General features: G+C 56.6%; 11 protein-coding genes across 11 annotated transcripts; 5 read left to right on the top strand and 6 right to left on the bottom strand.

Moving 5' to 3' along the window:
* Nucleotides 1-874: 874 nt before the first annotated feature.
* PHSY_003433 (hypothetical protein) lies at nt 875-1704 on the top strand (the record flags this gene model as incomplete). Its single annotated transcript, XM_012334053.1, has 4 exons — nt 875-901; nt 1066-1180; nt 1297-1555; nt 1659-1704. The coding sequence occupies 4 exons, from the start codon at nt 875-877 to the stop codon at nt 1702-1704; spliced, it is 447 nt and encodes a 148-aa protein (XP_012189443.1).
* A 114-nt stretch (nt 1705-1818) lies between these two features.
* Nucleotides 1819-3579, bottom strand: PHSY_003434 (hypothetical protein; the record flags this gene model as incomplete). The annotated part of the gene is made up of 1 exon (XM_012334054.1): nt 1819-3579. The coding sequence occupies one exon, from the start codon at nt 3577-3579 to the stop codon at nt 1819-1821; it is 1761 nt and encodes a 586-aa protein (XP_012189444.1).
* Nucleotides 3580-5525: 1946 nt separating this feature from the next.
* Nucleotides 5526-8852, top strand: PHSY_003435 (hypothetical protein; the record flags this gene model as incomplete). Its single annotated transcript, XM_012334055.1, has 1 exon — nt 5526-8852. The coding sequence occupies one exon, from the start codon at nt 5526-5528 to the stop codon at nt 8850-8852; it is 3327 nt and encodes a 1108-aa protein (XP_012189445.1).
* A 163-nt stretch (nt 8853-9015) lies between these two features.
* Nucleotides 9016-11523, bottom strand: PHSY_003436 (hypothetical protein; the record flags this gene model as incomplete). Its single annotated transcript, XM_012334056.1, has 1 exon — nt 9016-11523. The coding sequence occupies one exon, from the start codon at nt 11521-11523 to the stop codon at nt 9016-9018; it is 2508 nt and encodes an 835-aa protein (XP_012189446.1).
* Nucleotides 11524-11639: 116 nt separating this feature from the next.
* PHSY_003437 (hypothetical protein) lies at nt 11640-12153 on the bottom strand (the record flags this gene model as incomplete). Its single annotated transcript, XM_012334057.1, has 2 exons — nt 11640-11765; nt 12070-12153. 2 exons carry the CDS (start codon nt 12151-12153, stop codon nt 11640-11642), a joined length of 210 nt encoding a protein of 69 aa, XP_012189447.1.
* Nucleotides 12154-12377: 224 nt separating this feature from the next.
* PHSY_003438 (transcription initiation factor) lies at nt 12378-13682 on the top strand (the record flags this gene model as incomplete). The annotated part of the gene is made up of 1 exon (XM_012334058.1): nt 12378-13682. One exon carries the CDS (start codon nt 12378-12380, stop codon nt 13680-13682), a length of 1305 nt encoding a protein of 434 aa, XP_012189448.1.
* Nucleotides 13683-14567: 885 nt separating this feature from the next.
* On the top strand, nt 14568-16193 carry PHSY_003439 (UDP-N-acetylglucosamine-dolichyl; the record flags this gene model as incomplete). The annotated part of the gene is made up of 1 exon (XM_012334059.1): nt 14568-16193. The coding sequence occupies one exon, from the start codon at nt 14568-14570 to the stop codon at nt 16191-16193; it is 1626 nt and encodes a 541-aa protein (XP_012189449.1).
* Nucleotides 16194-16558: 365 nt separating this feature from the next.
* PHSY_003440 (hypothetical protein) lies at nt 16559-18708 on the bottom strand (the record flags this gene model as incomplete). Its single annotated transcript, XM_012334060.1, has 3 exons — nt 16559-18084; nt 18211-18379; nt 18697-18708. The coding sequence occupies 3 exons, from the start codon at nt 18706-18708 to the stop codon at nt 16559-16561; spliced, it is 1707 nt and encodes a 568-aa protein (XP_012189450.1).
* A 147-nt stretch (nt 18709-18855) lies between these two features.
* PHSY_003441 (hypothetical protein) lies at nt 18856-19614 on the bottom strand (the record flags this gene model as incomplete). The annotated part of the gene is made up of 1 exon (XM_012334061.1): nt 18856-19614. One exon carries the CDS (start codon nt 19612-19614, stop codon nt 18856-18858), a length of 759 nt encoding a protein of 252 aa, XP_012189451.1.
* A 962-nt stretch (nt 19615-20576) lies between these two features.
* PHSY_003442 (hypothetical protein) lies at nt 20577-23744 on the top strand (the record flags this gene model as incomplete). The annotated part of the gene is made up of 1 exon (XM_012334062.1): nt 20577-23744. One exon carries the CDS (start codon nt 20577-20579, stop codon nt 23742-23744), a length of 3168 nt encoding a protein of 1055 aa, XP_012189452.1.
* A 42-nt stretch (nt 23745-23786) lies between these two features.
* Nucleotides 23787-24767, bottom strand: PHSY_003443 (hypothetical protein; the record flags this gene model as incomplete). Its single annotated transcript, XM_012334063.1, has 2 exons — nt 23787-24526; nt 24614-24767. 2 exons carry the CDS (start codon nt 24765-24767, stop codon nt 23787-23789), a joined length of 894 nt encoding a protein of 297 aa, XP_012189453.1.
* Between the last annotated feature and the right edge of the window lie 2483 nt (nt 24768-27250).

The raw sequence follows: 27250 nt of genomic DNA on the forward strand, positions 1-27250 counted from the left end.
GGAAATCGCAGATAGACGGGGCCGGGCGAAGCAACCTGGTCGTCCGTCGTTACGAAAAGCGGCACGACACCGACGAACAGAAGGAGAAGACTAACCGCAATGACGATGTTGGCGCTCCGCAAAAGTGTCGCTGGATCGTTGGATGCAGGTGTTGGCGTTGCTGCTGGGTCGATCGAGAAAGAGTGTTGCCTTTGCCGTCGCTTGTCCACAGCGGTCATACGTGGTGGCAATGTGAGTAAAGCCGTGATGCGGCCCGGAACAACGTCAAGAGAACTGGTCGGAGAGGTGCGATGCCCGGAGTCGCGGACGATGCGTTGGAAGCAGAGGCCAGGTCGATGCTGAGCTGCAGAGGCAATGCTGAGATGATGGAGCAAGGCTGAGTAGATTGTTGGCACACGCGATACTTACAAATGCCATCCGGAATGTCAGTGTCGAGTGGCTTGAAATTCTGAGCTTGGGCCATCCGTCGTGCACTGCCTTCAATGCCCACAAGAGCCACACGATCAAATCATCACTTGCTTGGTCTCGGAATCGGGTGCGAATTCCAATGGTGGACTCCACGATGCGATTATCGGGGGATATTTTACCACAACCTGGCGCTGTGTCTGTGTGGAGCTGTGACCGTCACTCGGACTTCTGTCCACAATCACACGCATTATTAACTTATTTGATCACAAACCTCACAACCATCATATCGGCTGTCCCGCATCCAGTCAGCCTATACAGGGAGTGCCTCTGATCACTCTCGCGAACACATTCTTGCTCAGTCGTCGCAGCGCAATCGCATCAGTCGACCGATCCTCTTCGAAAATCAGCGCGCCTTGCTGTAGTCGTCTCGGGTCTTCCTATCTCGTCCACTACCATCACGCCAGCCATGTCGCTGCCGAAACGTATCATCAAGGTAAGTAGCATCGCAAAAGGGGCCAATATCGAGGTTGCCCAGCATCTGCGAGCTGCCTGTACCGTGTGTCAGCGCTGACCACTTGAAGCTTTCTACATCCCCTCCGCAACGACCCTACGCAACAATCGCTCGGTGATTCGCCCGCTCGATTGTTCTCTCCGCAGGAAACCGAGAGGCTCATTGCCGATCCAGCGCCCGGTATCAGCGCGACTCCTCACGAGGATAACTTGAGATACTTTGACGTTGTCATCTCCGGTCCTGCGCAGAGCCCCTTCGAAGGTATGCTTGACCTGCCGCAGGTCCCGGCCCAGTTAAATGGCGCTACAGACTTCGCCTCGCTATCGACTTTCGACTGACCTCAATTCCGCTCCCAACCTCTTTCCTCCTTCATTCAGGTGGTGTCTTCCGTCTCGAACTCTTCTTGCCGGAAGAGTATCCCATGTCGGCTCCCAAGGTCCGCTTCCTCACAAAGATCTACCACCCAAACATCGACAAGCTCGGCCGCATCTGCCTAGATATCCTCAAAGACAAGTGGTCTCCAGCGCTTCAGATCCGCACCGTCCTCCTCTCCGTACAAGCTCTGCTCTCCGCACCCAATCCGGACGATCCGCTCGCCAACGATGTCGCTGAGCACTACAAGAAGGATGAGAAGGGGTAAGTCGCACGCCCTCGTCTGATTCCTCCGTCGTACCACGCCTGCAATTCGCTAAGCTGACGCTGTTCTCTCCTTTCTCTTGACGCACCCCCTTGTTCACAGAGCAATCGAGGTCAGCAGGCAATGGACGGCATTGTATGCCAAGTGATTCATGATTTGCGTCTTAAATTTCAGCATGGTACAGACTGCAATTGGTCGTGCAATGATGCGTCTTTATCGAGGCTCCGTCTGACTGGTCCGGCCCTTCCGTTTAGCAACATGTTCAGCGCTGCAGCATTCCAACAATGTCCTCGAACTTGGTTCGCGAGATTTGCAATCCGCCGCTGCCTTCCATCTCCGGTACGATCGGATCCTCCTCAGTGCCGTCCAGCATCGAGTGTGTCGGATCGCTTGCCTCGTTCTCCAGCATTGGCAGCCGGATCGACCCTCCGTTTCGTGCTGTCCGGCTTTCGTAGAACGCGATCCACATGAGCGGAACCGCATACAGCACCGACTGCACCGCATAGTTGATCCTTGCATACGTCTCGTGCGACGTCACCCATTCCAGGGGCGCGATCACGAACGCTTCGAGCAGGTTGAAAGGTGGCAGGTAAACGAATTGATCCGGCGCTCTGACCATAGCCACCACCTTCTGGCAGAAGAAAGCCGCATACACCTCGTCAGCCGAGTCGACCACGTCGCTATACGCCGTTCCGAAGAACGCAATGAGGATGTTGAGCAGAATCACCGCAGTGACAAAGCAGTACGCGTAGTAGAGAATGTGGCCGTACGGATAGCCAAAAGCGTCCTCGCTCGTCAGATCAAAGTCGGCTCCACCCAGCACCGATTGCGTCAGCAGATCGACGATCTTCACCACCGCATTATCCACGCGCGATTCATCGGCAGCATCGAGCGCCAAAAATGCATGACCAAAGCCCACCATGACCAACGCCAGGAGCGTGAAGAAGATGGCACTCTCCTTGAACATGCGCAGGATGATCACGGTCAGCGTACCAAAGTACACAAAGCCGTCAAAGACCTTGAGCAGCTGAACCCAGATGAGCGGTGCCACGCACGCCAGAAATTGGAACGCACGCAGCTCGTACGAGTCCGACTTCTTGTCGTGGGCTACGAAGCTGGCTACGCGGAAGCAGAACGACACCAGAAGCAGGCCATCGGTACAGATGTCAATGACTGTCCAGAATTCGATCGCGCCGAGTCCTCCCATCTTTATGCAGCGCGTAGCATCCTCGACTAGATAGCCGGCGGCCATCACCCACAAAATTGCTTCGAACAGGTCGAATGACTTGAGTATCCTCGTCTGCACCGTGAAGATGGCGAGGAAGAAGATCCAGAGGATGATGTTGGTGATGTACGAGTACTTGGGTACCCCCAATCGTGAAGGGTGGAAGTGCGATAGGAAGGCACCGTCGTCCTTTCTGTCGTAGGGCACAAAGTAGGTGTAGCCTTGCGGTGAATACTGTTGCACCAGCGATCCGTCCCAGATGGCTTGCGTTGCCCTCCTCGCCTCGATCGACGACAACACCGGCACGCAATTCTGATCAATAGCCGCCTCCAAGGCCGATGTGGGGATGGCAACGTCGCCGTCGCTCTCGTACCGTCGAAACTTCTTCGTCAAGCACATGTGGTAGCTTGCCGTGCTCGACGAGCTCTTCTCGTAGGAGCTCCTTTCGATGTGAGCGACAAGGCGCTGGACGAGCACTTCGCATGCGATCACTCTGTTGTTGTTGAGGCCGTGGTCCAGCGGCTGTTTCTCGGCATCGCGTTGGAACGTCTTGCGAGCTTCCATCAAGGCGTAAGGCACGGCATCTCCAAAGTCGCCTCCGAGCTCATGAAAGGCCGAAACCACTTTCGAGTTGATGAGGCCTTCGGCGCCTGTAATTCTCGCTTCATCGATGTCTCGATCGATGAGTCGCGCGACCAAGGACCTCGTTCGGCGGATCAGGGCTGAGATGATGGCGGGATGCACATCGAGCTCGACGTCGAGCTGTCGAAGCGGCTCGTGCGCGTCCACCGATGTCATTCTGGACGACAAACGGCGAGGTCTCGGCCTAGCGATAAAGTGATATGATGGTGTCCGAAAGCAGGGTTGGCAGCTTGGACCAAATCTGGATGCACAGACCTCGGAACAAAAAAGTTGGCACCATCGGAATGCAAAACGCGTTTCATGCAACCCGTCATCTTCGTCTTCTTGCTCTTGTGGTGGAGGACGCAAGCCAGGGACCGGTCACACGACCGATTGTCCTTGGCAGCGTACTTTCCACGACCAACATGTCATACAGGTCAGCGCATCAAATAAGGAGCGCTACATGCTCATGCGGTCTTGGGCAGCATGAGAGTAGCACAGAGTTATGCGTATGAAACACAGACGTCTCCTTGGCCACTCTCGGAAGGCGCTGGTAAGTAGCTGCGTGGTCGCCCTTCGTCCGCGATGTCGAAAGGAGGGGCAAACCCCGTTGATCTTTGCCGCTTTCGTATCCACTCGATCAACTTGAACAAGTCCAATATATGAATAATGCTTACAAGTGCTGTTCGATGAGTGATCTTCTCCAGTTAAAATATTATGATATACATTCGGCGTTTGAGCGCTCGAACGGCGGCGGTTTCGTCCAGCAAAGGCAATAAAATGACGGCCATAAATATATGTAGTCGTCTCCCATCGATGGTTGCACGACAACATTCTTAATCTTTCGACAAAGACCGACTACCGCATGATATAATTGTTTCAGTGTATTCATTGACAAGGTCTTCTCAAGATAAAACCCTAATCGTCGACCTACATTATGAGTTTCTGTGCCTATACGCGCTTGTCCAGCAGTTTGTTATTAAAATTCCCTTTTTTGTGATCAGCAAACACCTCTTTAGTACAGAATTGTCGTTCATGACATAAAAAGGACCTCTTACACAAAAATCTCAACAGCATTGTCAATAGCGTGTGTCGGTAAGCAAGCTGGTCCAAATTCATGATCCTACTGGAGCGACGAAACACAGCGCGTCAGAATGAACCCTAGGCCTTCATCATTGTCGAAAGTAACCGCTCATTAAATTGCAGCACCAAATCCACTATGGGAAACTTGGCAACAGTTTGAAAACCCCGTAAATGAAACTAGATACTGCGGATGATTTCGGCCGTCAATATTGTTGCAAGGAAAGGACTCACGCTAAACAATTCGTAGGTTCAGAATATTTCACATCAAACAAAAATTGTAGTGTTGTAGATCTGGACACTGCAGTCATCGGGTTCGTGAATGATTTCATGAATGTTGGTGAATGGTTTCAGCGTTCAGGATTGCGATCACGGGAACTAGCACCATTGTGTGCCGACGTTGACTATTGCGTCACGTCTTGTCTTCTCAGCGCCCGCGACTTTGTGGTTGTCGTGAGGGTCTTGGAATCGCCATGACGATAGATACGAATAAAATCGTGTGTCGTTCTTTCGTCAAACAAAACTCTTAGTTCAGTTTCAATGCAGTCAATTATGGTTAAACGAGCGAATTTGCACATCTTGGTGAAACTCACCTATTTTTTCCAGGTGACTCGCCAATCCGGATATTAGGCAAAGCGAAACGAGACACGCCATCGCGTCTCGCCGCCACGCCCGCGAAAGTCAGAATTTGTCTCTAAGTGCGAAAAGATGCACACATTACGGTCGCGATGTAACACGAAGCCGTTGGACCAATCAGATCCTCTACCCCACAGGCACCGATAAGACGACTCGAGAGATAAGGAAGCGCTTCCGAGACACACGTTCGAAGAAGTTGAGTTGAGCCGGTTCCTGAATTGCAGCATCCACGGCTGCTTCTTCATCGACATCACCATCACAGCATTTAACAAGACCGTCAAGACAACAAGAGTGCACCTGCCGGACATCACTAGCCGTTGCTCCGCGATCGGCGCTGTGTCGCCTCCAGCCCATCGTCTACAGTTCACGAGTGCGACTCCCTTGCATCGGCTTTCGAAGTAGGCCAGATGGCAGGAAGCGCGAGTCCGATCGCGGGAGGCTCCAAGGAGACGCTCGTCCCTTACAAGCGGAGCCAGCGACCATCGTGGTCTTGCACCGAATGTGCGCGCCGAAAGATACGATGCGACAAGAAGGTGCCTTGTCAATCGTGCGTCAAGCGTGGCAAAGCCGAGCATTGTCGGCTCGAGGGCGCATCTTATACGCTGGCTGGCCCGTCGTCTCAAAAGCTCGAGTCACCCGATCAGCAACAGAGGGATTACGACACGTCCTTGCATCTCAACACCACGCCGTCTGCACCGCGTCGAAGGCTTTCTGCAGCGGTTGAAACGCCGGGCAACTCGAGCCAACTGGCCCAGGATGGAACGGATCTCTTTTTGCGTGGACTCTCAAGACTACAGACGCAGCTCGATCGCATCGAAAGGCGCCTTAACGATCAAACCAAGCATGACGAGTCAATCGAAGACGTGAAGGCTAGACTCAATGATGTAGAGGAGGTCATATCTGTGCTGGGTGACAATAGGGCAAGCTGGGCAAAGTCAGAAGCAGCTTCCACCTCGAATGGGCGCACACCGCTAGACGACGTTGCACAGGGCTTGGACAGCGACAGGCCACATACCGTCAGTGCTGCCACGCCACGATCAGCAGGGCAGGCAGCGCATGCACTGAGCGCTGGCCTGCCGGCGAGTCGGCCACAAGGACGAAATGCGGAATTGGCCTCGACAGATGCAGCTACGACTCTGGAGTTTCTCACACTCGGAAAGGACAGGCGGCGCGATGTCAACTTTGACGTGGGCTCCTCGGATAGCGAAGGCGAGTCTGGGCTTCCGGAAAGCCCAGGAGCCGCTGACGATCAAGTTCGGACCTCGACGCGGCAAGATACCCGCGACACTGAGGCAGGAGCATCCGAGAACGGCTTTGATGGTAGATCGCGAATGCTCAAACATCTTCGTCGAGGGCTGCCTGCCAGCACAGTCTTCCGGATTGACTCCCTGCTGAAGTCGCATCGCGACAATCTGCCACCATCAAATTTGCTGGCGAGACCGGCTGCCAAGCCGATCACGGACGGCATCAAAGCTGCGACGCTGACTGCGACTACTATCCGCCGCATCGTCGAGGTGGCAAAGGAGATTGGCGCTTGGCAGCATTGCTGCGTGCACTTTCCAACGTTTGAAAAGGAAGTCGAGGCTTTTGTCGCCATAGCCGTATCAGAAGAGAGCGAAAGCGAATACGAAGGGTATCGAGCCATCGACCCTGCCTGGCTCTCGCTCTTCTACGTTATCAGCAGTATCGCCATTCATCAGATGTCAGAAGAGGAAGGGGCTTTTTGCGGTCTCGGCTCCGAGACAGAGCGTACGCGATTCGCCTCGGTCCTTCTGCATGCAGCAATGGAGGCGCTTTCCCTGGCCGACTACCTCGTCAAGCCCTCGGTGTACTCGTGTCAGACTATCGCGATTCTGTGTGTGGCAGGCCACAACATCTGTGGAAGTGATCTGCTAACTTCGCTCCTCGCCATCGGCATCAAGACCGCCCAAACGCTCGGCTTGCACGCACTCGGGCGGACAGCAAGGTTTCTGGAGGCGTGCGCGGTCCAGCGTGGTCAGGTGCTGTATCGCGCAGGCATGCAATGCGAAGACGCAGGCTCATGTCGCCTGCCGGACGAATCTCGTCGGCAGTTCGCCATCTGGAAGAAGCGCATCATTGACCTTGAAGTTGGCAAGCGAGTCTGGTGGGCTTTCACGCAGCAAGATTACTTTGCCATCCCATTCAGTGGTTGTTTTTCCATCGTCGAAGGACAGTACGACACACCCTTACCTCACAATTGCTCGGACGAGGACTTGGAAGAAGGTCGATTGATCAATCGGGATGTCAACGTGCTGACCGTAGCATCCAAGCAGCGCTTCACTTGCCATGTCGCAAAGATTGTTTGCGACTTCTTCGAGGACCTCAACAAGACGCGGGAGATGCCTTCTCTATCGTTGGTCAGACACCACGAGGATCGTCTTCGATTTGTGACGAAGCGTTTTCAAGCTTGTATCGATCCCACGCAGTCAGCATCCCGGCAGGGCAAAGATGCTTCCTTGCCGAGCTTCACAACCGTCTTGCAGCACTATCTCTTCATCTCGGTGCAACACAAGATCCTGGTGATGCACCGCGCTTTCCTGTCTCGAGATGTCTCAGCGGAAGAAAGGGCGCTGTCACATGCCGCCTCGATCGAGACTGCTCGTGGAGTACTGCACGAGCTCGAGCGCGGACTAGGTCTCAGTGCTGACGATGACGACAGACCGCAGCTGGACTTGCAGTCGCGAGTGCATGGAGGAGCGCTGTGGACCATTCCGTATCACTCGGTCGCCGCAGTCACAATCTTAGCGCTCGACATGTTTGAGCCAGCCTCGGATGGCCAACAGCGTGCTTTGCGACGCCAGGAAGTCAGACGTGCTCTCGAAGCACTCGGTCGCTTCACACGCAAAAGTGCCATTGCACGCAGAGGATGTCAATTGCTTTCGGATCTTCTCGCAGAAGGCGAGCGCTACGATCGACAACCCGGACAGCCAAGGAAGCGCAAGAACACTGATGGAGTTGACTCGGTCCTCAAGCGTATTAGATTGCCGGAGGGAGAAGATGGCCCGCAAGCGGCATCCGAAACCAAGCTGGGCAACGGTCTGAGCAAGACGGCATCAGCGGCAGCAGAGCCGATCGTGGATCCATTGTACGCCAACAACGCCTCGAACGATCCTACGTTGGAGGCGAGCTGGTTTTCGCACTTCAATCATGGTTCCGTACGCTCGGACGTGTCTTCTGCCCTGCTCGAAGGCACATCGCCGGACGACGAGCACGCTGGACTCTTTCCGAGCGCCTCTTTCGGTTACGGATCGAGCAACTTCAATCCGCTTGCCGGCAATTCGACGTCGCGGGCCGGACACAGCGTCTCGTTCCAGCCCGGCGAAGCAGCAAATTCATTATCGAGCATGTTCATGTCGTACACGGGTGGACCGACCAGCTCCGCGCTCACACTCGACGCTAGCCCCTCGAATGGCATGCAGAACGAGACGCGCGATGCCAGGGCCTCGACAAGAAGCGCTGCGCCATGGGGAAGCCACGATCTGGAGACGGCTCGAGGATCCAACCAGGCTGCTGCAGGTCAAACTTGGTCTGCCGGACAGCCGAGCACGTCACTGGATGGAGGACAGGCCAATATCCCGGGGATGAATCTCAACATGCCTCAGCAACAGCTGGCACACATTCTCCCAGCGCTCGAGTCGATGCCGGACGTCTGGAAGTTGTTCGACGGCACATTGGGCCAAAGTCTGGTCGCATTCGAAGAGAGCGGATTCTGACGTCTTCACTTGAAAGCGGGACAAGCTGATCGAGCACAAATACGATTGTTTTCAACGGAAGGCAGAGAGGTCTGTGCAGCGTTCATTTGGTCTGTCTGGTACGACTGGCTTGGCAGATACATATTCTGGAGATGTCGTGAATGAAAGTGAGATGAGACTGAGCTCACTCGGAGACCTCGTCCTTCGCAAGCGTGATCTGCTGAGCAACAGCACGAGCGACTTCGTCCCAGACCTCGGCGTCGCGATATGGCCTCTCGTGGGTTCCCGTACCGCTGCCGCGGTTTTCGATCGCACTCTCGCCGAGACTGACGCCGAGACCCGGAACGACAATATCTTTCGATGCTCGGCCTTGACCGTTGGCGGCGGGCGCTCGTTTGGAGTCGACGGGCTCAAAATCGAGCGCGTCCGGAGGATGGAACCAGTAGTTGAGCGCCATGTGCACCTTGCTGGCATCTGTTGTTTGATCGTCGGCTTCTTGTTGGTCATGCAGAGGTGGGAGTGACGAAGACGTGACCTCGTGATACCAGCTGGCAGGAAGGTAGAGCATTTGGCCCGGTTTCAGAAACACTTCGATGGGTGGTGGACAACCAGGGATGAGAGAGTACGGCTCAGCCGCTGCGGCTTTTTTGTTGCGCGCGCCCGCGACACCGTTCCTCTGACTCGGAATGGGTCGTGACGGATCGTCGGGAATGTTGAGGCAACGATGCAAGACGTGAGGTGGGATGCGCGAGAAGCTTTGAGGCTCGTTCTCTTCTTCATCGTCGTCAGCATCCGACTTAGCTGGAGCATCGGCTGGCTGCTCGGCCATGGCTAGGAGGCGCTCTAGTTCGGCTTCGCCTTCATCCACGTCGCCGAACTCGGAGCCAGAGTCAGCACCCAGAAAGCCGGGCTCTTCGCTATCGCCCGACTCTGACTCTTGAGCCTGATCGTCGGATGCCTCGCTGCCGGTCTCGCTGTCTCTAGATGACGAAGCTGTGTCGTCGATATCTTGAGCCACCAGGGCGATCTTGACACGTTTGACAGGAGCTGGAGAGTCATCGGACTCGACAGTGTCGGATGCTTCTTGGCCAGGTCGGTCGTGCGGCTCTTGAGTTCCGTCTGGGGACGACGAAACTTTGCGTTTGCGAACGAGGCCATTGGAAGCGACAAATCCGCCAGGTGAAAGCGCTTCGAGACCTTGATCGGCGTCTTCAGACGATGACTCGGCCTCATCGTCGTCGAGGCTCTCGCGCTCGAGAACAGATCCTTGCTCTGCTTCAGACAGAGAAGCCTGAGGGTCGTCGGAATGCTCCGACTCGGCGACGCTCTCGAGGTAGGCACGAAGCTGTTGCATGGAAGCTGCATCGCCTGCGAGCGCCGCCACACCGATGTGTTTGAGTGAGTCGGGGAGGGACTTCAACAGCAGGCGGGCTTGATCATCATCATCGTCGTCGTCGTCATCATCATCATCTTCATCGTCGACGGCCGGATCGTTGTTGTCACCGCTGAGTAGGCCGTCGTCTTCGTCGGAAGCATCTTCTTCTGAAGAATCAGCGAGCTGATTGGCGTTCGCGTCGACTAGGGAATTCAAGAGACCGTCAATATCGGCGTCGGCATCATCCTCAAAGTCGAATTCTTCGTCGAGGCTGTCATCTTCTGGGTCGATACCTTCTTCGTCCATTCGACAAATGCGGAGCTCTGCTTCGGCTTGTAGGAAAGCTTCTTCTGCGAGCTCTTGAGGACGGGTTTGCTTTGCTTTGCCCTTGCGTTGGCTCTTGTGACGCGAGCCTTCGCCGGCGTCGGCAGCGGCGAGTTCGTCGATTTCGCGCTTGATTCGGAGACGAGCTTTGCGACGCCATCTTGCTGCTTCGGAGGGAACGAGGCCGTCTGGACGTATGGGGAGTTGTGGCTTTCGGCCAGGGACGGACACATAGGAGGGAAGCTCGCCGGGCGGTGTGTAGACGATAAGGCCGTTGGGATAGACCCTGTCGATGATACCGCGAGGATGGAGATATCGATGTGCCGAGGGAGGGAAGAGGAGGAAGCGTTTGTAGCCGGAAAGAAGTATGTAGAGGTTGTCGTGGAAGTCGTGATGCAAGCCGGAACTCTTGCCCTGCTTGCTGTTGCCGAGCCACAAGTTGCACTGTTGCAGGACGAGGTTACCAAGGATGGACGGACTAGCTGGAAAATCGTGAGAGAGCGCATTGGTGGGGGCGGGCAGGACATTGTCGAGCTCGGGCTCGTATCCATCCTCTTCCCTGTCGGGATCGTGAAGAGCGGTGGGCGGGGCGGATTCGAGGTCGTCACCATCCTCGACGTACTGGGTGGTGAGGTACCACTGGCCTGTGCTGTCGCTGCTTTGAAGTGTATCAATGAATTCGGAGAATTGGACCTTTTTGCGTTTGACGGAGGTGCCGAAGTGACCGGCGGAGGGATGAACGGGCTCGATCTTGACAGGAACGTGACCTGCTGTTGACCTGAGATAGTCGAGATCGGTCCATTTGGAAGCGTTAAAGTCTGGATCTTGAAGCAGACCTTCAATGATGACCGGACGACGTTTACTTATGAAGTGAAGCCACATCTCGGCTGGCGTGATCTGATCGGTGACTTTTGGAATCTCTGGTTTGGAGGACGAGGGCTGCCACCCCTCGTAGGCGTCGAGGTGGACGGGCAGCGGAGGCACCCTGAACATTGTGGTGGATTGGTAGCATGTACCTCAGCCAGCAGGAAGCGATCTAAGGCCCGCACGCCAACGACGATACGGAATGAAGCGAAGCTCAACCTCGCCGAGGCATGCCTACCAGTGATTCAGATGGTGCTGTCGGCGGGCGGCGGCGGCTGCGCAGCTTCGTAGACCAGGGGTGCGGGATCGGAATACAGCGAAAGACTGAGTCCGTACAGATACGGAGACCGGTATCGAAGGGTGTGCTGCTGCTGAAGAAAGTGTTGGCAGTGAAGGTACTCATTGAAGGGTTAAAAGATAACGACACGCTGCTGCTCAGTCAATTTTTTTGGAACGAGAAGCAGAACCGTGCAGAGCAAACTGACTAGACAGAGCGGCTGACTGTAATCTGACTTGCACGTCTAAAATCACCGAAACAGAGAAAAAAAGGGAAGATGGACCCTGAACCGATTGCATACAGTCGAGATGGGAGTGCGCATTCATCACCCGATCCAACAAGCTGTCGGCTGATCCGATCGATCTGAGCAAAGCGGCTTTGTGACGGAGCCGACCGACCAAAAAGCGATTATTCGCGTTCTTCGCTTCTTCCTTTTGACCTGGAAAACTGCGGTACGAGCACCGAAGCGCAAAGTCGTTCATTCTCTCCTCGGAACGCCTCTTGTTCTTCCACCACCATCTTCTGTCGCCATCAACATGGTGATCATCTAAGGCGTCGGCTCTGCGCCTAGTCATTCCGTTTCTTCTTCTCTCCAGGTTCCTTGTTGTCACGTCTGTCCGCTATCTCGTATCGTATTTGCTTTGCTACTGCCCCGTCCTCCCTCGTCTTCCCCCAGCTGCCCCAGATACCCCGTCATTTCGACGCCATGTCGAGCATCACCAGCTTCGGCCGTGCTGGTCACGATTCCGACGTCAAACTAGCCAGCGAAGAGCAGCTTGCTACCATCCGCAGAATGGCCCAGATCGTCGCACGCATCTTCTACGAAGATCGACACGTTGTCCTCATGGATCAGCTCGTCAGCATCACTGTTCTTCCAGCCGACATTCTCGCACATCGCCTCGGCATCCAGGTCAAGGAGCTCGCAGCTCTTTCGTCCAAGCTGTTGGAGGACAAGCTTATCTGCACGTTCCGCCGAAACGAGATCAGAGACGCCATCACGAATCGTAGCGTACCTCGAACCTACTACTATCTCGACTTCAAGCTGTTCCTCGATGTTACAAAGTGGCGCATGATGTCGATCCGCAAGAAGATCGACACTCGCCTCCGAAACGAGCTCGACAACAAAGGATACGTCTGTCCCAGGTGCAAAAAGTCATACTCCACCCTCGAGGTGGCGCATCTGCTCGACATGTTTCGCAACGTCTTTGTCTGCGAGACTCCGGGATGCAGCACCGAGCTCGTCGACAACGAAGAAGCAGAGGACGTCAAGAGGAGCAAGGACAGTCTCATGCGCTTCAACGAGCAGCTATCCACCTTGCTCGGAGGTCTCCGTCACACAGAGGGCATCACGCTTCCGCCTCTCGATGTCGGCGCTTGGCTCACCAAGCATGCCGCTTCACAGCCTTGGTTCGCCAACAGGTCCGACGACGCTTCTTTCGCTCCCTCCTCCTCGACTGTCAACGGTGCTCCGGCTCTGCACGTCGATCTCGCGTCCAACGATCCGGCGGCCGAAGCCGCTCGTCGACTCGCCAAGCAGAAGGCAGAAGACGAACAGCGAAAGCAGAACGCCCTTCCCGCATGGCACCTTGCCAGTACCGTCAGCGGCGAGCAAACCGCTCTGGGTCGCAAGCAGCAACGTCTTCACTCTTCCAATGGCTATGATGTCGACGAGGGCAAGGAAGACGACGACGCCGACGATGACGATTACTATGCGCAGTACGCCAGCTTGCAGACAGCAGAGGCGGCCGCAGCCGCAGCAGACTCGTCATCCAAGCCCAGTCAAGCACCTTCAGTTGATGAGGAAGATTTTGAAGACTTCGAACCTGTCACACAACCACCGGCCGATGCGAGCATACAGCGAAAGCGATCACGGTCTGCCTCAGCCAGTGACGCCGACAATAAGCGCGCCAAGCCTACAACACCCGTGGACTCCGCTGCGACCGGTGCTGCCATGGCAGAGAACGGCGACGACGACGACGATGGCATGGACGACTTTGAAGATGTCGTGTAGCATCTCGTCACACTGCCATTCGATACCCTTACAGGAAGGACTGTGCTGACCTGTTGCGTTTGACTCTCACCATGAGGCGATCACTTTCCTTTCCCACTTCGATCCTCACCCTGCTTCTACTTCCTTCCCCTTTCCATCCGTCTTCATGACACACATGCTGGGTCTTAAGAGCACCGAGTTTTGGAGCACATTGTCCTTTCTAGGCGAGTGCGCTCCCGTGACCGGGGTTTGAGTCATAGCCTAGCGACAGCAACACATTCATCTAGTCTGGATTCGTTTCGCCTTGCTGCAGCTCCTCTGTGAGGTTTTGCTGCGGCGATTGGCGACGAGCTCCTCTTGCAGGAGCGATAGCGCTCAGGCGTGGCAACTTTGCGGCTCTTTTGCAACTGAGGATGCAGTCCCTCGGCTTGGTTTTCCAGGACCGTCGGTGTCGTCTGCGGAGGTCATCAGCTGCCGGAAGCGTCTGCTTTTTGTCGACGTTCGCCCAAGCCAGGGTCGCTTGAAGTCCAGGTCTGTGAAGACATTCAACCCCTCTTTTCCCACGGCATCATTTCGATCATCTTCCCTACTGAGACCATCCAGTACGTTGTCGTTGAATGCCTGTAGAAGGTTCACCAGTGGATATAACTCCGCAGAATCCATTGCAATGTCAAGGACCTAGTTGACATCAAATAACTCAAGTCGGTTCTGTGCGGTGCGAAACAGAAGCTCCACGTCAGACACGGCGGAGCAAACAAAGCACGTTTCTTCCCTGTGGGCTCTCGGCAATGAAAACGGCTTCAGACCCTGAGCATCTTGCAATTCTTCTTGGCTTGCACGGTCCACCCTCATGCAATCCTCTCTTCTCACCCATCAACCAAGATCATCAATTCGCAAGTGCGAGACATGACCACGCTTGCCACAGCAGCCTTCGTGCTGCCACTGGGCACACTCGCACTGGCACTTCCGCCGTTGCTTCAGCTGGAAGCATCGCAGCTTCACTATGCCAGCGGTCCCATGTGGCCGCCATTCCGGTGGCTGGCAGAGCTTTTCCTCGCCTCGCAACCTTCGAAGCTCACCAGCATACTCGATTACGCCCTCACCCCGGCGCAGCGACGTTCGATCCTCTACTACGACGATGCGTTTCCGGGTCTGTTCGCCGCCATCGGTCTGTCGTTGATAGGGTATTGGGCAACGAGCGTCGCCATCTCGAAGACGAAGGACGTCTTCTTCTCGCGTGGATTCAAAGGTCGAGATCTTCTCAAGAACAAGCCGGAGCCTATCCCGGAGAGTCTCGGACTGCCCACAGCAGCGGTGTACATGGGATTGCTGTTCTTGCTCATCCCCTTTCGATACTTCTCGTCTCGATTGCAGGGGGTGTACAAGACGGGCGATGATTGGGAAGGTAGGATGGATGGAAGGGGTGGATTCCCGCATCACGAGTTGGCGACTTTTCTCTCGGCACTGCTGTCGTTCCTATCCGCGATAGTGTTGGGCTTCTTGGACGACGTGTTCGATATTCGGTGGAGGTACAAGTTGCCGATTCCGATCATTTCGAGCATCCCTTTGCTTACGGTCTACTATGCGGGGGGAGGGGGCACTTCGGTCGTTGTTCCAGGATGGCCCGGCGTGTTGAGACGATGGATCGGTTCGAGCATCCTGGAACTCGGTCCACTCTACTATCTCTACATGTCGCTCCTCTCCACCTTCTGCACCAACAGCATCAACATCATCGCCGGCATCAACGGCGTCGAAGTCGGTCAGGCCATCGTCATCTCCCTCTCGCTCTGCCTCAACAGCCTGCTCTACCTCGACTCGCGAGCTGGGATGCCCGGATCGCGATCCAGCAAGGAGCTTCTCCGTCGACACTTGCTCAGTCTCTATCTGCTGTTGCCGTTGACAGCCGTGTGTTGTGCTTTGTTCTCGTGGAACAGGTATCCAGCGAGGGTGTTTGTTGGCGATACGTTTTGCTATTTCGCCGGGATGGTCTTTTCGACGGTAGGGATTTTGGGACACTTTAGCAAGACGGTGTTGCTGTTCTTTGTTCCACAGATCTTCAACTTCCTGCTCAGCTGCCCACAGCTATTCGGTCTGGTACCGAACCCACGGCATCGAGTGCCTCGATACCACGCCGAGACCAACTGCGTCTATCCTTCCATCCAATACTTTGGCTCCGGCGACGTCGAGGCGGATAAACAGCTAACCAACACGTCCTCCCGACCTTTGCGTCCTGCAAGCACCATCTCCACCTTGGTACTCAAGCTGCTTGCCGCGTTACACCTGGTGCAGCTCGACTTCTATGACAAATATCACCGTCGAATCAAAAGCACAACCAACCTCACCATCCTCAACGCCATCCTCGTCCTCAGAGGCGTCCACCACCTGCCCGATTCAACCACACATACAAAACCCTTCAAAGGACCCCACATCACAGAGTACGGCTTATGGCTCCACACCATGGTGTTGCAGGTCGCAGGATCGTGTCTCGCCTTTGCCATCCGCTACTGGCTCGCTGGCATCGTGTTTCCATGAATAGAAAAAACCGCTTTGTCCCGTGCCTTTCGTCCGATTCACGCAGCTTCGAATTCATGAGCCGTGAGCACCCGAAACACAATCACACAAGTCTGACAATGAGTAGGATCGAGCAATGGTATTGAAAGAGAATGTACAGCTTGAAACAGAAAGGAGTCGAGTCCAAAGGAAGGTTGAAACAACGGAGCATCCGCGAAGGAGAATAAATAGATAAGAGGAGAGGGGCCCTGTCGGACAATCACAACGCTTGAACAAAGTCTGGAAGGATATCGAGTCGGAAGCTCCTGGGATATCAGTACGTAGCCGCGTGTCTCGAGACCTCGCATGGATTGCGGTCAAGAGTGAGATGCGTGACTAGCAGGGTTTTATGCCTCCTTGGCCTCGGCCTCGGTGGCCTTCTCCTTGCCAGCAGACGAAGCGCTGCGGTTGAGGCCGTCCTGGGAAGGCTCGCCGGCCTGAGCCGACTCGCCCTTCTTCTCGAGGAGGTAGCCGTTGGGGCCAACCTCGCCCTGGGAAGCGGCACCGCCGGTGTACGCGGGAGCCTCTTCCTCCTTCTGGGCAGAGGTGGAGGCACCGGCGAGGGCGGGGGCGGCGTGGGGCTCGTTCTCATCGGCGGCCTCCTCGTACTCGTCCTCCTCCTCCTCGATGGAGCTTCCGTCCTCCTCCTCCTCGTCCTCCTCCTCGGAGCGGTAGCCGGCAGCGCGGACGGCGGCAGGGACGATACCGGAGCGGTCCATCTGCTCCGAGGTGGTGAGGTAGACCTTGGAGAGCTGCTTGATGTCGTTCCACCACTCCATCATCTCCTCGTGGCTGCGAGCACGGAAGGTGTAGGCGTGCTCGCGGCCCATGCCGAGGCTGGCGAGGCCCTTGGAAGGCACAGCCGACTGGTTGCCGGTGACCTTGCGGCCCTCGATGTGGAACTTGTGGCTCTTGGCAGCCATAGTGGAAGGGGGGCCGAGGGTGCATTCAGGCAAGAAGAGCGAGAGCTCGGGGGCCGGGTGCTTGGTGGGGTCCGAAGAGCCGTGCTCGTGGAGGTAGCCGGAGGGGGTGAGGACGTAGAAGGACTCCTTGTAGGTCTTGGTGAAGCGCTTCTTGCGCTCGAGGATGCCCTGGTGGACGGGGATGACGGAGGGGTCGTCCTTGCCGGGGTAGTCGATGGTCTCTGGGTTGCGGAGAGGGGTGTCGGGGTCGAGCAGGTGGTCGGAACGGGCGGCGAAGGCGATCCACTCCGAGTTGGGCTGGAGCGAACGCATCTGGACGCCGAGGCTGAGCCAGGTGTCCTGAACCTGGGCCGACATGCGGCCAGACCACTCGTCGAAAGTCTGCCAAGCGCTCTGGATGCTGCGAACGATGCCCTCCTCGAAGTGGGCCGAGTTCTGCTGCATGATGATGATAGACTTCTGGAGAGCGTTCTCCTCGTTGACCTGGCGCTGAAGCTGGCGGAAGACGGCCTGGTTGGCGGCGTAAGGGTCCTCGCGGGCAGTGACGCTCATGGGGGTGTTCTTGAGGAGGGTGATGGAGCGGGCGAGCTCGGTAATCATCTTGGTGGACATCTCACGCTCCTTGGCGACCGAGTTGGCGAGCTTTCCAGTGTCCTGCTGGACATTCTTGATGTGGGCCTTGATCTCGGAACGGAGCTTCTGGAGGTGCTGCACGATGGAGCCCTCGACGGTCTTGGCAAGGTTGGCGTGGTGGTCGGCAATGACGCGGGTCTTGTCGCGGATTCCGTAGTAGATGTCCTGGATTCCATCCTCGCCGAGGAACTGGTTGCCCTCGCGGAAGGGGACCTGGATGACGCCGCCGAGCTTGGTGAGCTCCTTGGCAGTGTTGTACTCGATGTCGGCAATACCCTCAAAGTAGCTGATGAGCTGCTTGGTGATGTGCTTCCAGCCTGTAGAATGAGAATTTTGGAAACAATGTCAGCACGCTGATCTGGTTGAATCTGCACTACGCAGCCAAGAGTTGCAAGCTGGTGTACATTGCTATTGACGCTCGTGTTGGCATAGGATGTACTTACCAGTGAATCGCTCAATGAGGATGTCCGAGGGACGAAGCTCGTGAGGCCCGGTGTTCTTCTTGATGAGGGAAGCGTTGCGGCTGGCAACGGTGGACTTCCTGCTGACCGAGGTTGCCCTGGTCATGGTGGACTGTGCGTCGGCCATTGTGATGTGTTGACGTCGACGACGCTAGAGGAAGGATAAAGTAAAAAGTAGTGTAGGAACGACAAACGGCGAGCGAAATGTAACGTGCTGGCCGGATGGATATGGATGTGATCGTTCGGGGTGATGGTGATGGTGCGAGAGGAAGGATGGAGGAGGAGCGACTCGTATAAGGCGAACTGAGAGACGAGGCAGCGGATGGGTGGCTGGCAACGGCAAGTTCTGGCTGTCGGCGATTGCGATGAGGCAAAACGACAGAGGAAATGACGACGGATGGTGAGGTCGCTGTGCGATGACCTCTGTTCTACAGGCCCAGCATGTGCCGCACTGTCCAGTTTAGTCACCTCGAGAGACATTCCCTGCCGTTTGACTGTTCTGCCGCTGTGACGCAACGGTTGACGGCAGCAGACTGGATTTCCTCCACCCTGTCATCCTTTTTCGGAGCAGAATCGCTCTCAGCCAACACACACACGGAGCACTGGCCGCGTCTTTGGCCTCTTTTTTTATTTATTTTTGGAGCTGGCGTGGAAGATGAGGCAGCAGACAGCGGAATAGCAAAACTGACGGAAGTCGAAATGCCGATGTGGTTCGAGTTGAGCGATGACGAAGGCACGGACGCGCAGCTCCGGTCGGATTCCTTGCGAGGATTTCTGGCAGTGGGTCAGTGTGCGAAATCCAAGGTCTAGACACATACCCACTCGAGTGTAGCAACGTGCATGTCGACGTTGAGCCTTTCTCAAGCCTCGAACACGCCCGCCTCGCAGCTCCAATCGCCGACTCTGGCTGCCACTGACAACCAGCCATCGGCTCTGCTCGGTGGCTCCGCAGCACTGATGCTGGCGTTCGTATTCAATCTCGCTCTTCCTGCAATTTCGCCGCCTCGTCAAGAATAGTTGCTTCGGATCCATACTCCGAAGAGTCAGCAGGTATGGTCCTTCGCTACAGGGTTCACGTCTCAGCAGCCTTGGACTGTGTTGCTTCGGCATCGTGGTATGTTGCATAATGCCAGATCGCTTTGCAGGTTGGCACGGCTGCCGGGCTTCTTGAGGGAATGCCGGCGAATGCAAGAGAGGGCTGCATTCTCGAATGGCGCATTTCACGCCCTGTCGATCCCTTCGTGCGCCTGCTGCAGTCCGGGGTTCACTCTTCTCGGGCTCCAAGACTGACTGATTGATGTACGTACAGGTATCAACGTTTCCTCGTTGCTCGACTTGTCCCCCAACCTCAAGCTTGGCTAGCTGTGCTGTGACGTAGCCCAGCATGCCTTGAGCCGGCGCGCTGCGAAAGTCGCGCTGTGACCTTGCAGTCGGAATGGCTATTTTTGGCTCGCTTCGCCGCGCACTTTGCCTCGGCTCGAGCGGTGCTTGTTTTGTAGATCATTCTTCGCTTCGGCGTCGGCCAGCCGCCACGCTAATCGAGCTACAGTAGGCCGCAGACTCGTCAGTTCTGCAGCGCACAGGGTGAAAGACGCCGGGACCCTGCAAAATACATGCGGGCCTGGTGAGCTCGCTCTCGTAGGTACAGTCGTTCGCATCGGGGGTTGATCGGCTGCTCGGCATGGTGACTGCCAGAGCCAGCATTTTCGTTGACAAAAGAGCCGATTGATATGCGGGGCGATGATTAGGCAGGCCTCTAATTTATGTATCCCAATTTTCTGTCGCCACCTTCAATTCCAAATTCAGTTTCTACTTCCACTTTGAGACGAATGGACTGACAGGAGGTGCACCAGACGTTGGAGGCTAGGCGGCCCTCCTTGTCAGCGTCGACGCCATGAATGAAGCCAACTGTCCACTGTCATATGAGGTCCCGTATCATATCGTCAAAATGCTGCTCTCGTCCGCGTCTGCCAGTACATAACTACATTGAGGAAGCAAGCGAGCGAGCGAGCAAACGATTGATTGAAGGTGAAAATAAACAAGCCCAAGTCACAGCACGCGTCGCGTAAAGAGGCGTGACCTGATGATGCACCTCACGCAAATCACTCCGGACCAACACTTTTTTTTCGAGTCGACAACAACTTGATGGCTGAGTCGACGAGTTCCGACAAAGCGAACGAGGTGCAACTTTTCTCGTCGGAGGTCATTCCGAAGCAACTCGGTCATCAGTCACATCTCTTCTATGCTCATCGCAGCATACAAGCCATATCGGTCCAGCCGATCATCACTCTCATCATCATCACCTCGATGATCCCATCGTTGCAACTACAGGCAGCACGATCACTGCCATGACCATGGACCTCAACGCAGCGCCATCTGCTCACTCGAAGCCAGTACGTCCCAAAGGCACGCTTGGCCTCAAACGAGCCGTCCCTTCGGCCCTCGCCAGCGCTCACTTTGCCTCTCCTTCTCGAGCCGCCCACACCGATCCTGCCCTTACTACCGCTGCTCCCTCCAAAAGGGCGAGACTCGTGCTTCCAACACAACAGCTCGACGCTGACCACGACCAATCAGAGCCATTGCCTCTCGCCACCGTAGGCGGAAACGATACGCCACCTTCACACGCTTTTTTGCTCGGTCGCAAGTCATCCAATCAGGGCTCATCAGCTCACGCCACCAACAATGCAGCAGCGGGCCCGTCCAGCGGAAACGGCCCATTCTACCTATGCACCTGGAGGAAGCCGCAGCAGAAGAAGCACAAGACCTGGGACGGAGATGCCATCCTCGTCGTAAAGGACGGCGGAGAACGGTGCAGTCTCATCTGCTCAGAAACAGGCAAGGAGCTCGTCACTTCGGCTCGCTTCGCTTTCGACCGTCTCTCTTCTGGCGACGAACTGGCGCTCGGTGGCAAGGAGATCGAAATCGATCGCGAGATCGAGCAGCCAGAGTATCGCAGGCTCATTGCATTCACGCGCGGAGAACTCTCTCCCATCAAAAAGGGCCCTCCGCCAACCGCCATACGTACGCCCAAACCGTTCGCAGTACCCATCAAACGCTCCGCCATCAAGCCCGTCGACATCAACCAGATCGCTCCTGCTCGGGCAGAAACCTTCTACGGCAAGACAGCGCCTAAACCCATCCGCAAAGACCTCGACGATGACTCGTCTGCGAGTCCGTCGCGCGTCAGTGGTCTCAGCAACCCGGGTCAGGGCAAAAAGGCCCAGCCTCGCTTCGACCCACACGAACCAGGTGCCATCGTCATGAAACGACCGGACGAGGGACATCAGCACAGGCACAATCCCAAAGGACGTCCAATCGTCGACGTCGTACTAGATCCGCAGCTCACCAAAGCGTTGCGGCCACATCAGATCGAAGGCGTCAAGTTCCTGTACGAGCGCGTCATGGGAATGCACGCCGACGGTACAAAGGGACACGGCGCCATCCTGGCAGACGAGATGGGACTCGGCAAGACGTTGCAGACCATCGCGCTCGTCCTCACCCTCATGAAGCAGTCCTGCTACTACACCTCGAAATCCTGCACCATCGAGCGTGCCATCATCGTCTGCCCCCTCACGCTCGTCAAAAACTGGAAGCGCGAGTTCCGCAAATGGATCGGCACCAACTCTCTCAACGTGCTCTGCATCGACGAAGGTCGCGGTCGCGAGGATGTCGAGCGCTTCGCACGCTCCAGGGCCTACCACGTCATGGTCATCGGCTACGAGAAGCTCAGGAGCTGCATCGACGTTGTCAAAACCGCATCGCCACCTGTCGACCTGATCGTCTGCGACGAGGGCCACAGGCTCAAGTCCAAGGACGCGCAAACCACGCAGATGTTTGAAGAGCTCAAGACCGAACGCAGGATCATCCTCTCCGGCACACCCATCCAGAACAACCTCTCCGAGCTGTACGCCATGATCGACTTTGTCAGTCCTGCGCTTCTGGGCACTCCGGACAACTTCAAGGCGCTCTTTGAGGAGCCTATCGTGCGCTCGCGCGCCAAGCACGCCTCCAAGCAGACCAAAGCCGTCGGTCAGGCGCGTCTCGGTGCGCTTACGACCGTCACGAAGGACATCATCTTGCGACGCACCGCCGAGATCCTTACTCAATTTCTGCCACCCAAGAAGGAGATGGTGCTCTTTTGCAGTCCGAGCCAGGAGCAGGTGCGCATCTACCAGTCGATCCTTGGCTCGAGCGAGGTGCGTTCGCTTCTGCAGGGTGGTGGAGCGGGCAACGGTCTTTTGCAGATCGGCGTGCTGCGCAAGCTTTGCAACAGCCCCGAGCTGCTGCTCAAAGACACCGAGGCGGATGCGGACAGCCCGACGAAGACGCTCGTCGGCGATCTGACCCGGTTCTTCCCACCCAACTTTGTGCGCAACGAGGCGAGGTTCAGCGGCAAGCTCATCTGCGTCATGAACCTGCTTGAAACGGTGCGAGCGCAGACGGATGACAAGGTGGTGTTGGTCTCCAACTTCACCAGCACGCTGGATATCATCGAGGCGATGATGAGGAAGAAGCGCTACCCGTACCTTCGACTCGACGGCAAGACCCCGCAGGACGAGAGGATGGCGATGGTCAACCAGTTTAACCGCGAAGGTGTCGACAACTCGTTCGTCTTTCTGCTGTCGGCCAAGAGCGGCGGTGTGGGTCTCAATTTGATTGGTGCCAATCGGCTGGTGCTGATCGATTCGGATTGGAACCCGTCTACGGATCTGCAGGCGATGGCACGTATACATCGAGACGGTCAGAGAAAGACTTGCTACATCTACAGGCTGCTGCTTTCCGGTACCATGGACGAGAAGATCTACCAGCGGCAAATATCGAAACTCGGCTTGTCGGATTCGCTCATGAACGCCGAGAAGAAGTCGTCGTCGTCCGACACGTTTTCGCCGGAAGAACTGAGGGACATCTTCACGCTGCATCTGGACTCGACGTGCATCAGCCACAGACAGCTTCTCTGCGATTGCGACGGGAAAGGTGGGAGCGCTACGTCGGACAAATTGGGACCACTCGGTGGGTTGGGTGATAGTCAGAGCTCGATCAAGAGTGAAGACGAAGACGAGCTGCCAGGGTTTGTGGCTGCTTCGCAGCATGTGGTGGACAAGGCGGCGCAGGATAGGTTGGATCGACGCAAGAAGCTGCTCGCGTTGTACAAGTGGGCGCACTACGACTGCGTTCGTCACCCGGATGACTTTGACGAGGACGAGATTGCCGCTGGACTGGTCCGTAGTGCTGGACAGAGGGGGAGGGTCAAGTCGATGGGTGGGACGCGGGTGAAGGCTGAGTTGGAGGACGAGTGGAGCAGCGATATGAAGGATCGGGAGGACGATCGACTGTTTTTGGCGGGTGATGAGGAGGAGATGGACGGGGCTGCGGTTGCGGGGTTGGGTGGGGAGGATGAGTTCCGGTTGGACGAGGTGGAAGCGGGAAGGATTCTGTTTGTGTTTGCCAAGAACTCGGATCGGACGGTAGACAAAGCCTCGTCGCCTAGCATCACCACTTCGCCTGCACTCGACTAGCCTCTCTTAGAACAGATCTCAAATTGCATTTCGTTCCGCTTTCTACGCCGGAGGTGGATAAAGACATCTACCTTCCATACCACCATCCACCTGCAAATTTACACCGGTAACATGACCGCTCAGCGTGGGACTCGAGAGCACCACAACCTGTCTCGCGACATCTGCGGGCATGGCTACCTTCTGCAACGGAGTGCTAGCCAGCGCCTTTGCTCTCACCTTGTCGTCCTTGATGGTTTCCTCTGCCAAAGGGGTGAAAACCCAACCTGGGTTGACGGAGTTGACTCTTCCCTTGGGAGCGATTCGTACGATTTCATTCTTGAGCGTGGGAACCAGTCCGTACATCAAGGCGGATTTTGTGGAGGCGTAATCGGCGTGATCGTGTTCGCCGAATTTACCGGCTGTGCTACCTATGAAGCAGATGGAAGCGGGATCTGTGGTGGTGGAAGGAAGGTTGGTGAGGGCGGAGAGGAAGGAACGGACGAGGAGGAATGCACCGTCGAGGTTGACAGAGTGGGTGTTGCGCCATTGGGAGAGCGACATTTCTGCCAGCGGGACGGGTTGAACGGGCCAGATGCCGTGGTTGACGATGAGGATCTGCACGGGAAGGCCTTGGGCAGCCTCGGCTTGGGTGAAGAGCCGCGCGACGTCGGATTCGGAAGTGACATCGGCTTGGAGCGAGACTAGGTTCGGGGTGGAAGCGAGCTCGCGGGGGGTGGTGTTGTAGTGGGCGGTGACTTTCGCTCCAGCTGCGAGGAAGGTTTTGGCTGTCTCGAAGCCGATCCCTGTTACGGAGGAGGATGGAAAGAGGGTCTGTCAGAGGGTGTTGCAAGTCTGAGGATGAGGTGCATAACCGGAGGGAGGAGACTTACCGCCTGAAGCACCTGACACGAGAACGTGCACGCCAGCAAGACCAAAGTCGAGCGGCGAGGCGGTGGTGGTTGAAGACATGACGATGCTCGATCGCAAAGTGCAGAGATGGACGTGCCGAACGAGGTTGAGAAGAACAAGACGCGGAGCGAGCATCGGTTGGTGTTGTTCTTCTTTTCCTTGTCGATCCGGTTACATTTGCGATTTCTGATTGCCGCCTAACCGGTCACGCGATCAAGCGACGTCTTAACATTCCCACTCTGGCGCTCTGCTCCAGTCAACCCCAAAGCGGCAGTCGGATAATATTTCCGATTTTGGCGATTCGCGACTCGCATCCGGCTGCTTTCACATCCTTTTCGGACCGGTGACACACTACTCGCTCGCACCACCCTCCTGTGCCATCATCACCACCACCATCACCAACGGATCTCATCCTCGCGTTCTCGAAGAGTCGCGTGTGCTGGCGCGCAAAGTCTCCACCATGCCGTCGGTGCAACAGCTCAGAACCAAAAACGCACAGGCGGTGCACGAAAAGCACCTCGATCTCGTCTCCAAATACCAATCCCACCTCTCCTCCGTCGAAAAGCTGCACAAACTCGCCAAATCTCAGATCGTCGACACCGTAGCCTCGGAACTCGATCTGAACGACGAAGGCAAAGCGCGCGTCCTGCTGTACCTCTCCGACTTTGCCAACCTGTTCCGGTTCTTGCGACGTTCGCGGTACGATGAGCAGCAGGCGATCGCTCTGCTCAACGCTACGTTGCTCTGGCGTATGCGAACCGATCTCGACCTCCTCTCCCTCTCCTCCCTCAACCCGCTGTACGTCACACCGCCGTCTCCGAACCCACCACTGTTCTGGGTCAACACAAAGTTCACCGATCTCTACGGTAGACCTTGCGGGATCATCAACCTCAGAAGCGTCGAACGAACGGCGGACAACTCTCTCGATCAGCTCAAGGAGTACATCGTCGCTTGCATGGAGATGATGCGTAGGTACGTCTCCGACCTCTACCGCGCCAGCATCGATTCCGACCATCGCGAATCAAACAAGGTGGTGCTGCAGGCTTCGATCGCCGTCGATCTGGCTTCCAGCGGAATGGCGAACCTCGAATTGGAACTCTTGCCCTTCCTGCTGGATCTACTGAAGAACCACGTTCCGGGGATGGTAGGGGCGGTGTACATCCTCAACTACGGCTGGGTGCATGCGGGGATGTGGGCGGTGATCAAGCGTGTTTTGCCGCAGCAGGCGTTGGCCAAGATCTTCTTCCCAAGCCATGAAGAGTTGAAGGAGCATTTCGACGTGCAGAGCATCCCTAGGTGCTACGGCGGAGAGTTGGATGTGGGAGTGGAGAGCGGGACGAACGATGTTCTGCGCAAGTATGGGAAGCCCAGACGGGCGAGCGTTGCGGCTACAGCGGCGGGGGGTACACCACCGCACAGTCCGGGTGTGGGTCGGATGATGAGCAGGACGAATTCGTACGACAGCATCTACGAAGTCTTCTACAGCGCGGATTCGACTCCCTGGGCGAGCAGACCGATCACACCGAGGCAGAGCGAGCCTTCGACGCCGCGAGGCGCCGGTCCGGCGGACGGCTCGACAGGCGGACCGCTCAAGATGACGCCGAGCGCAGCGAGGAAGTTGAAGCACCTGCAGATGTCGAGGGGCGATCTATCGAGTGCAGCCGAGACGGCGCAAGGCGGTCGATCCAGATCCGGGTCCGAGATCAGGATCGTGGATGGGAAAGCGGTCGGTCTGAGCGTTACCACTCCTGCAGGTGGTGGTGTCGGGTCGCCGTATGCGACGCCGAGCATGACGCCGGTGGGACCGTTGAGTCCCAGACTGCAGAGGATGCGGAACCCGGATCGCCACGTACGCTTCTCCAGCGACGAAGCTCCGCCGAGGCGCGTCGGTGCCGGCACGAGCAACTTCACCCTCTACCTACCGGAACAGGTGGACGAAGAGGCGCTCCTCAATTCCGAGAGCGAGGATTCCGATGCCAGCGGTAAAGACGGCGAGCTACCTTCCGCTTCGACCGCTTCGACGGGCGGGTTGATGAATCGACTGCGACGGTTCTCCGAAACGCGATTCACCGCAAAACCCACCCCGGAACCACAACGGGACACGGACGACGACGCGGCGGCAGCAGACGGGACGATCATGTACATCGAACCCTCGTCGCCGCGGCTGCAAGTGTCGCACCTCGACGAGCCTCCGCTGCAGCACGTACCGCACCACCTGCTGTCCCACCGAACCCGTCGTTCCAACCGCGACGGCCACGTCTCCCCCTACAACCTCACCAACCCCTTCTTCGGCTACCCCGCGTACAATCCGAACTCCTCGGAAGCTACGTTCCGTCTCAACCGCACCCACACCCCGCAGCATCTGCATTCGCGACGCCGCAAACGCGATCTGCTCCGCACGCTGACCTACCTGTTCGTGCTGCGCATCCTCGCTGCGCATCGACGCTTGAGGTGGAGGGTGATGTTGGTGTGGAGGGAGGTGGCGAGGACGATGAGCGTGGGGCCGAGCAGGATAGAGGAGGAGGGGGATGAGTTTTGGAGGAATCTGGATCAGAGGAGGTTGTCGGCGGCGGTGAGGGAGGATGAGAGGAGGGGAGGCAAGGGGAGGGAGAGGGAGG

Source organism: Pseudozyma hubeiensis (assembly GCF_000403515.1).
Source record: "Pseudozyma hubeiensis SY62 DNA, scaffold: PHS35, whole genome shotgun sequence".
In the NCBI taxonomy this organism is placed as follows: Eukaryota; Fungi; Basidiomycota; class Ustilaginomycetes; order Ustilaginales; family Ustilaginaceae; genus Pseudozyma; species Pseudozyma hubeiensis.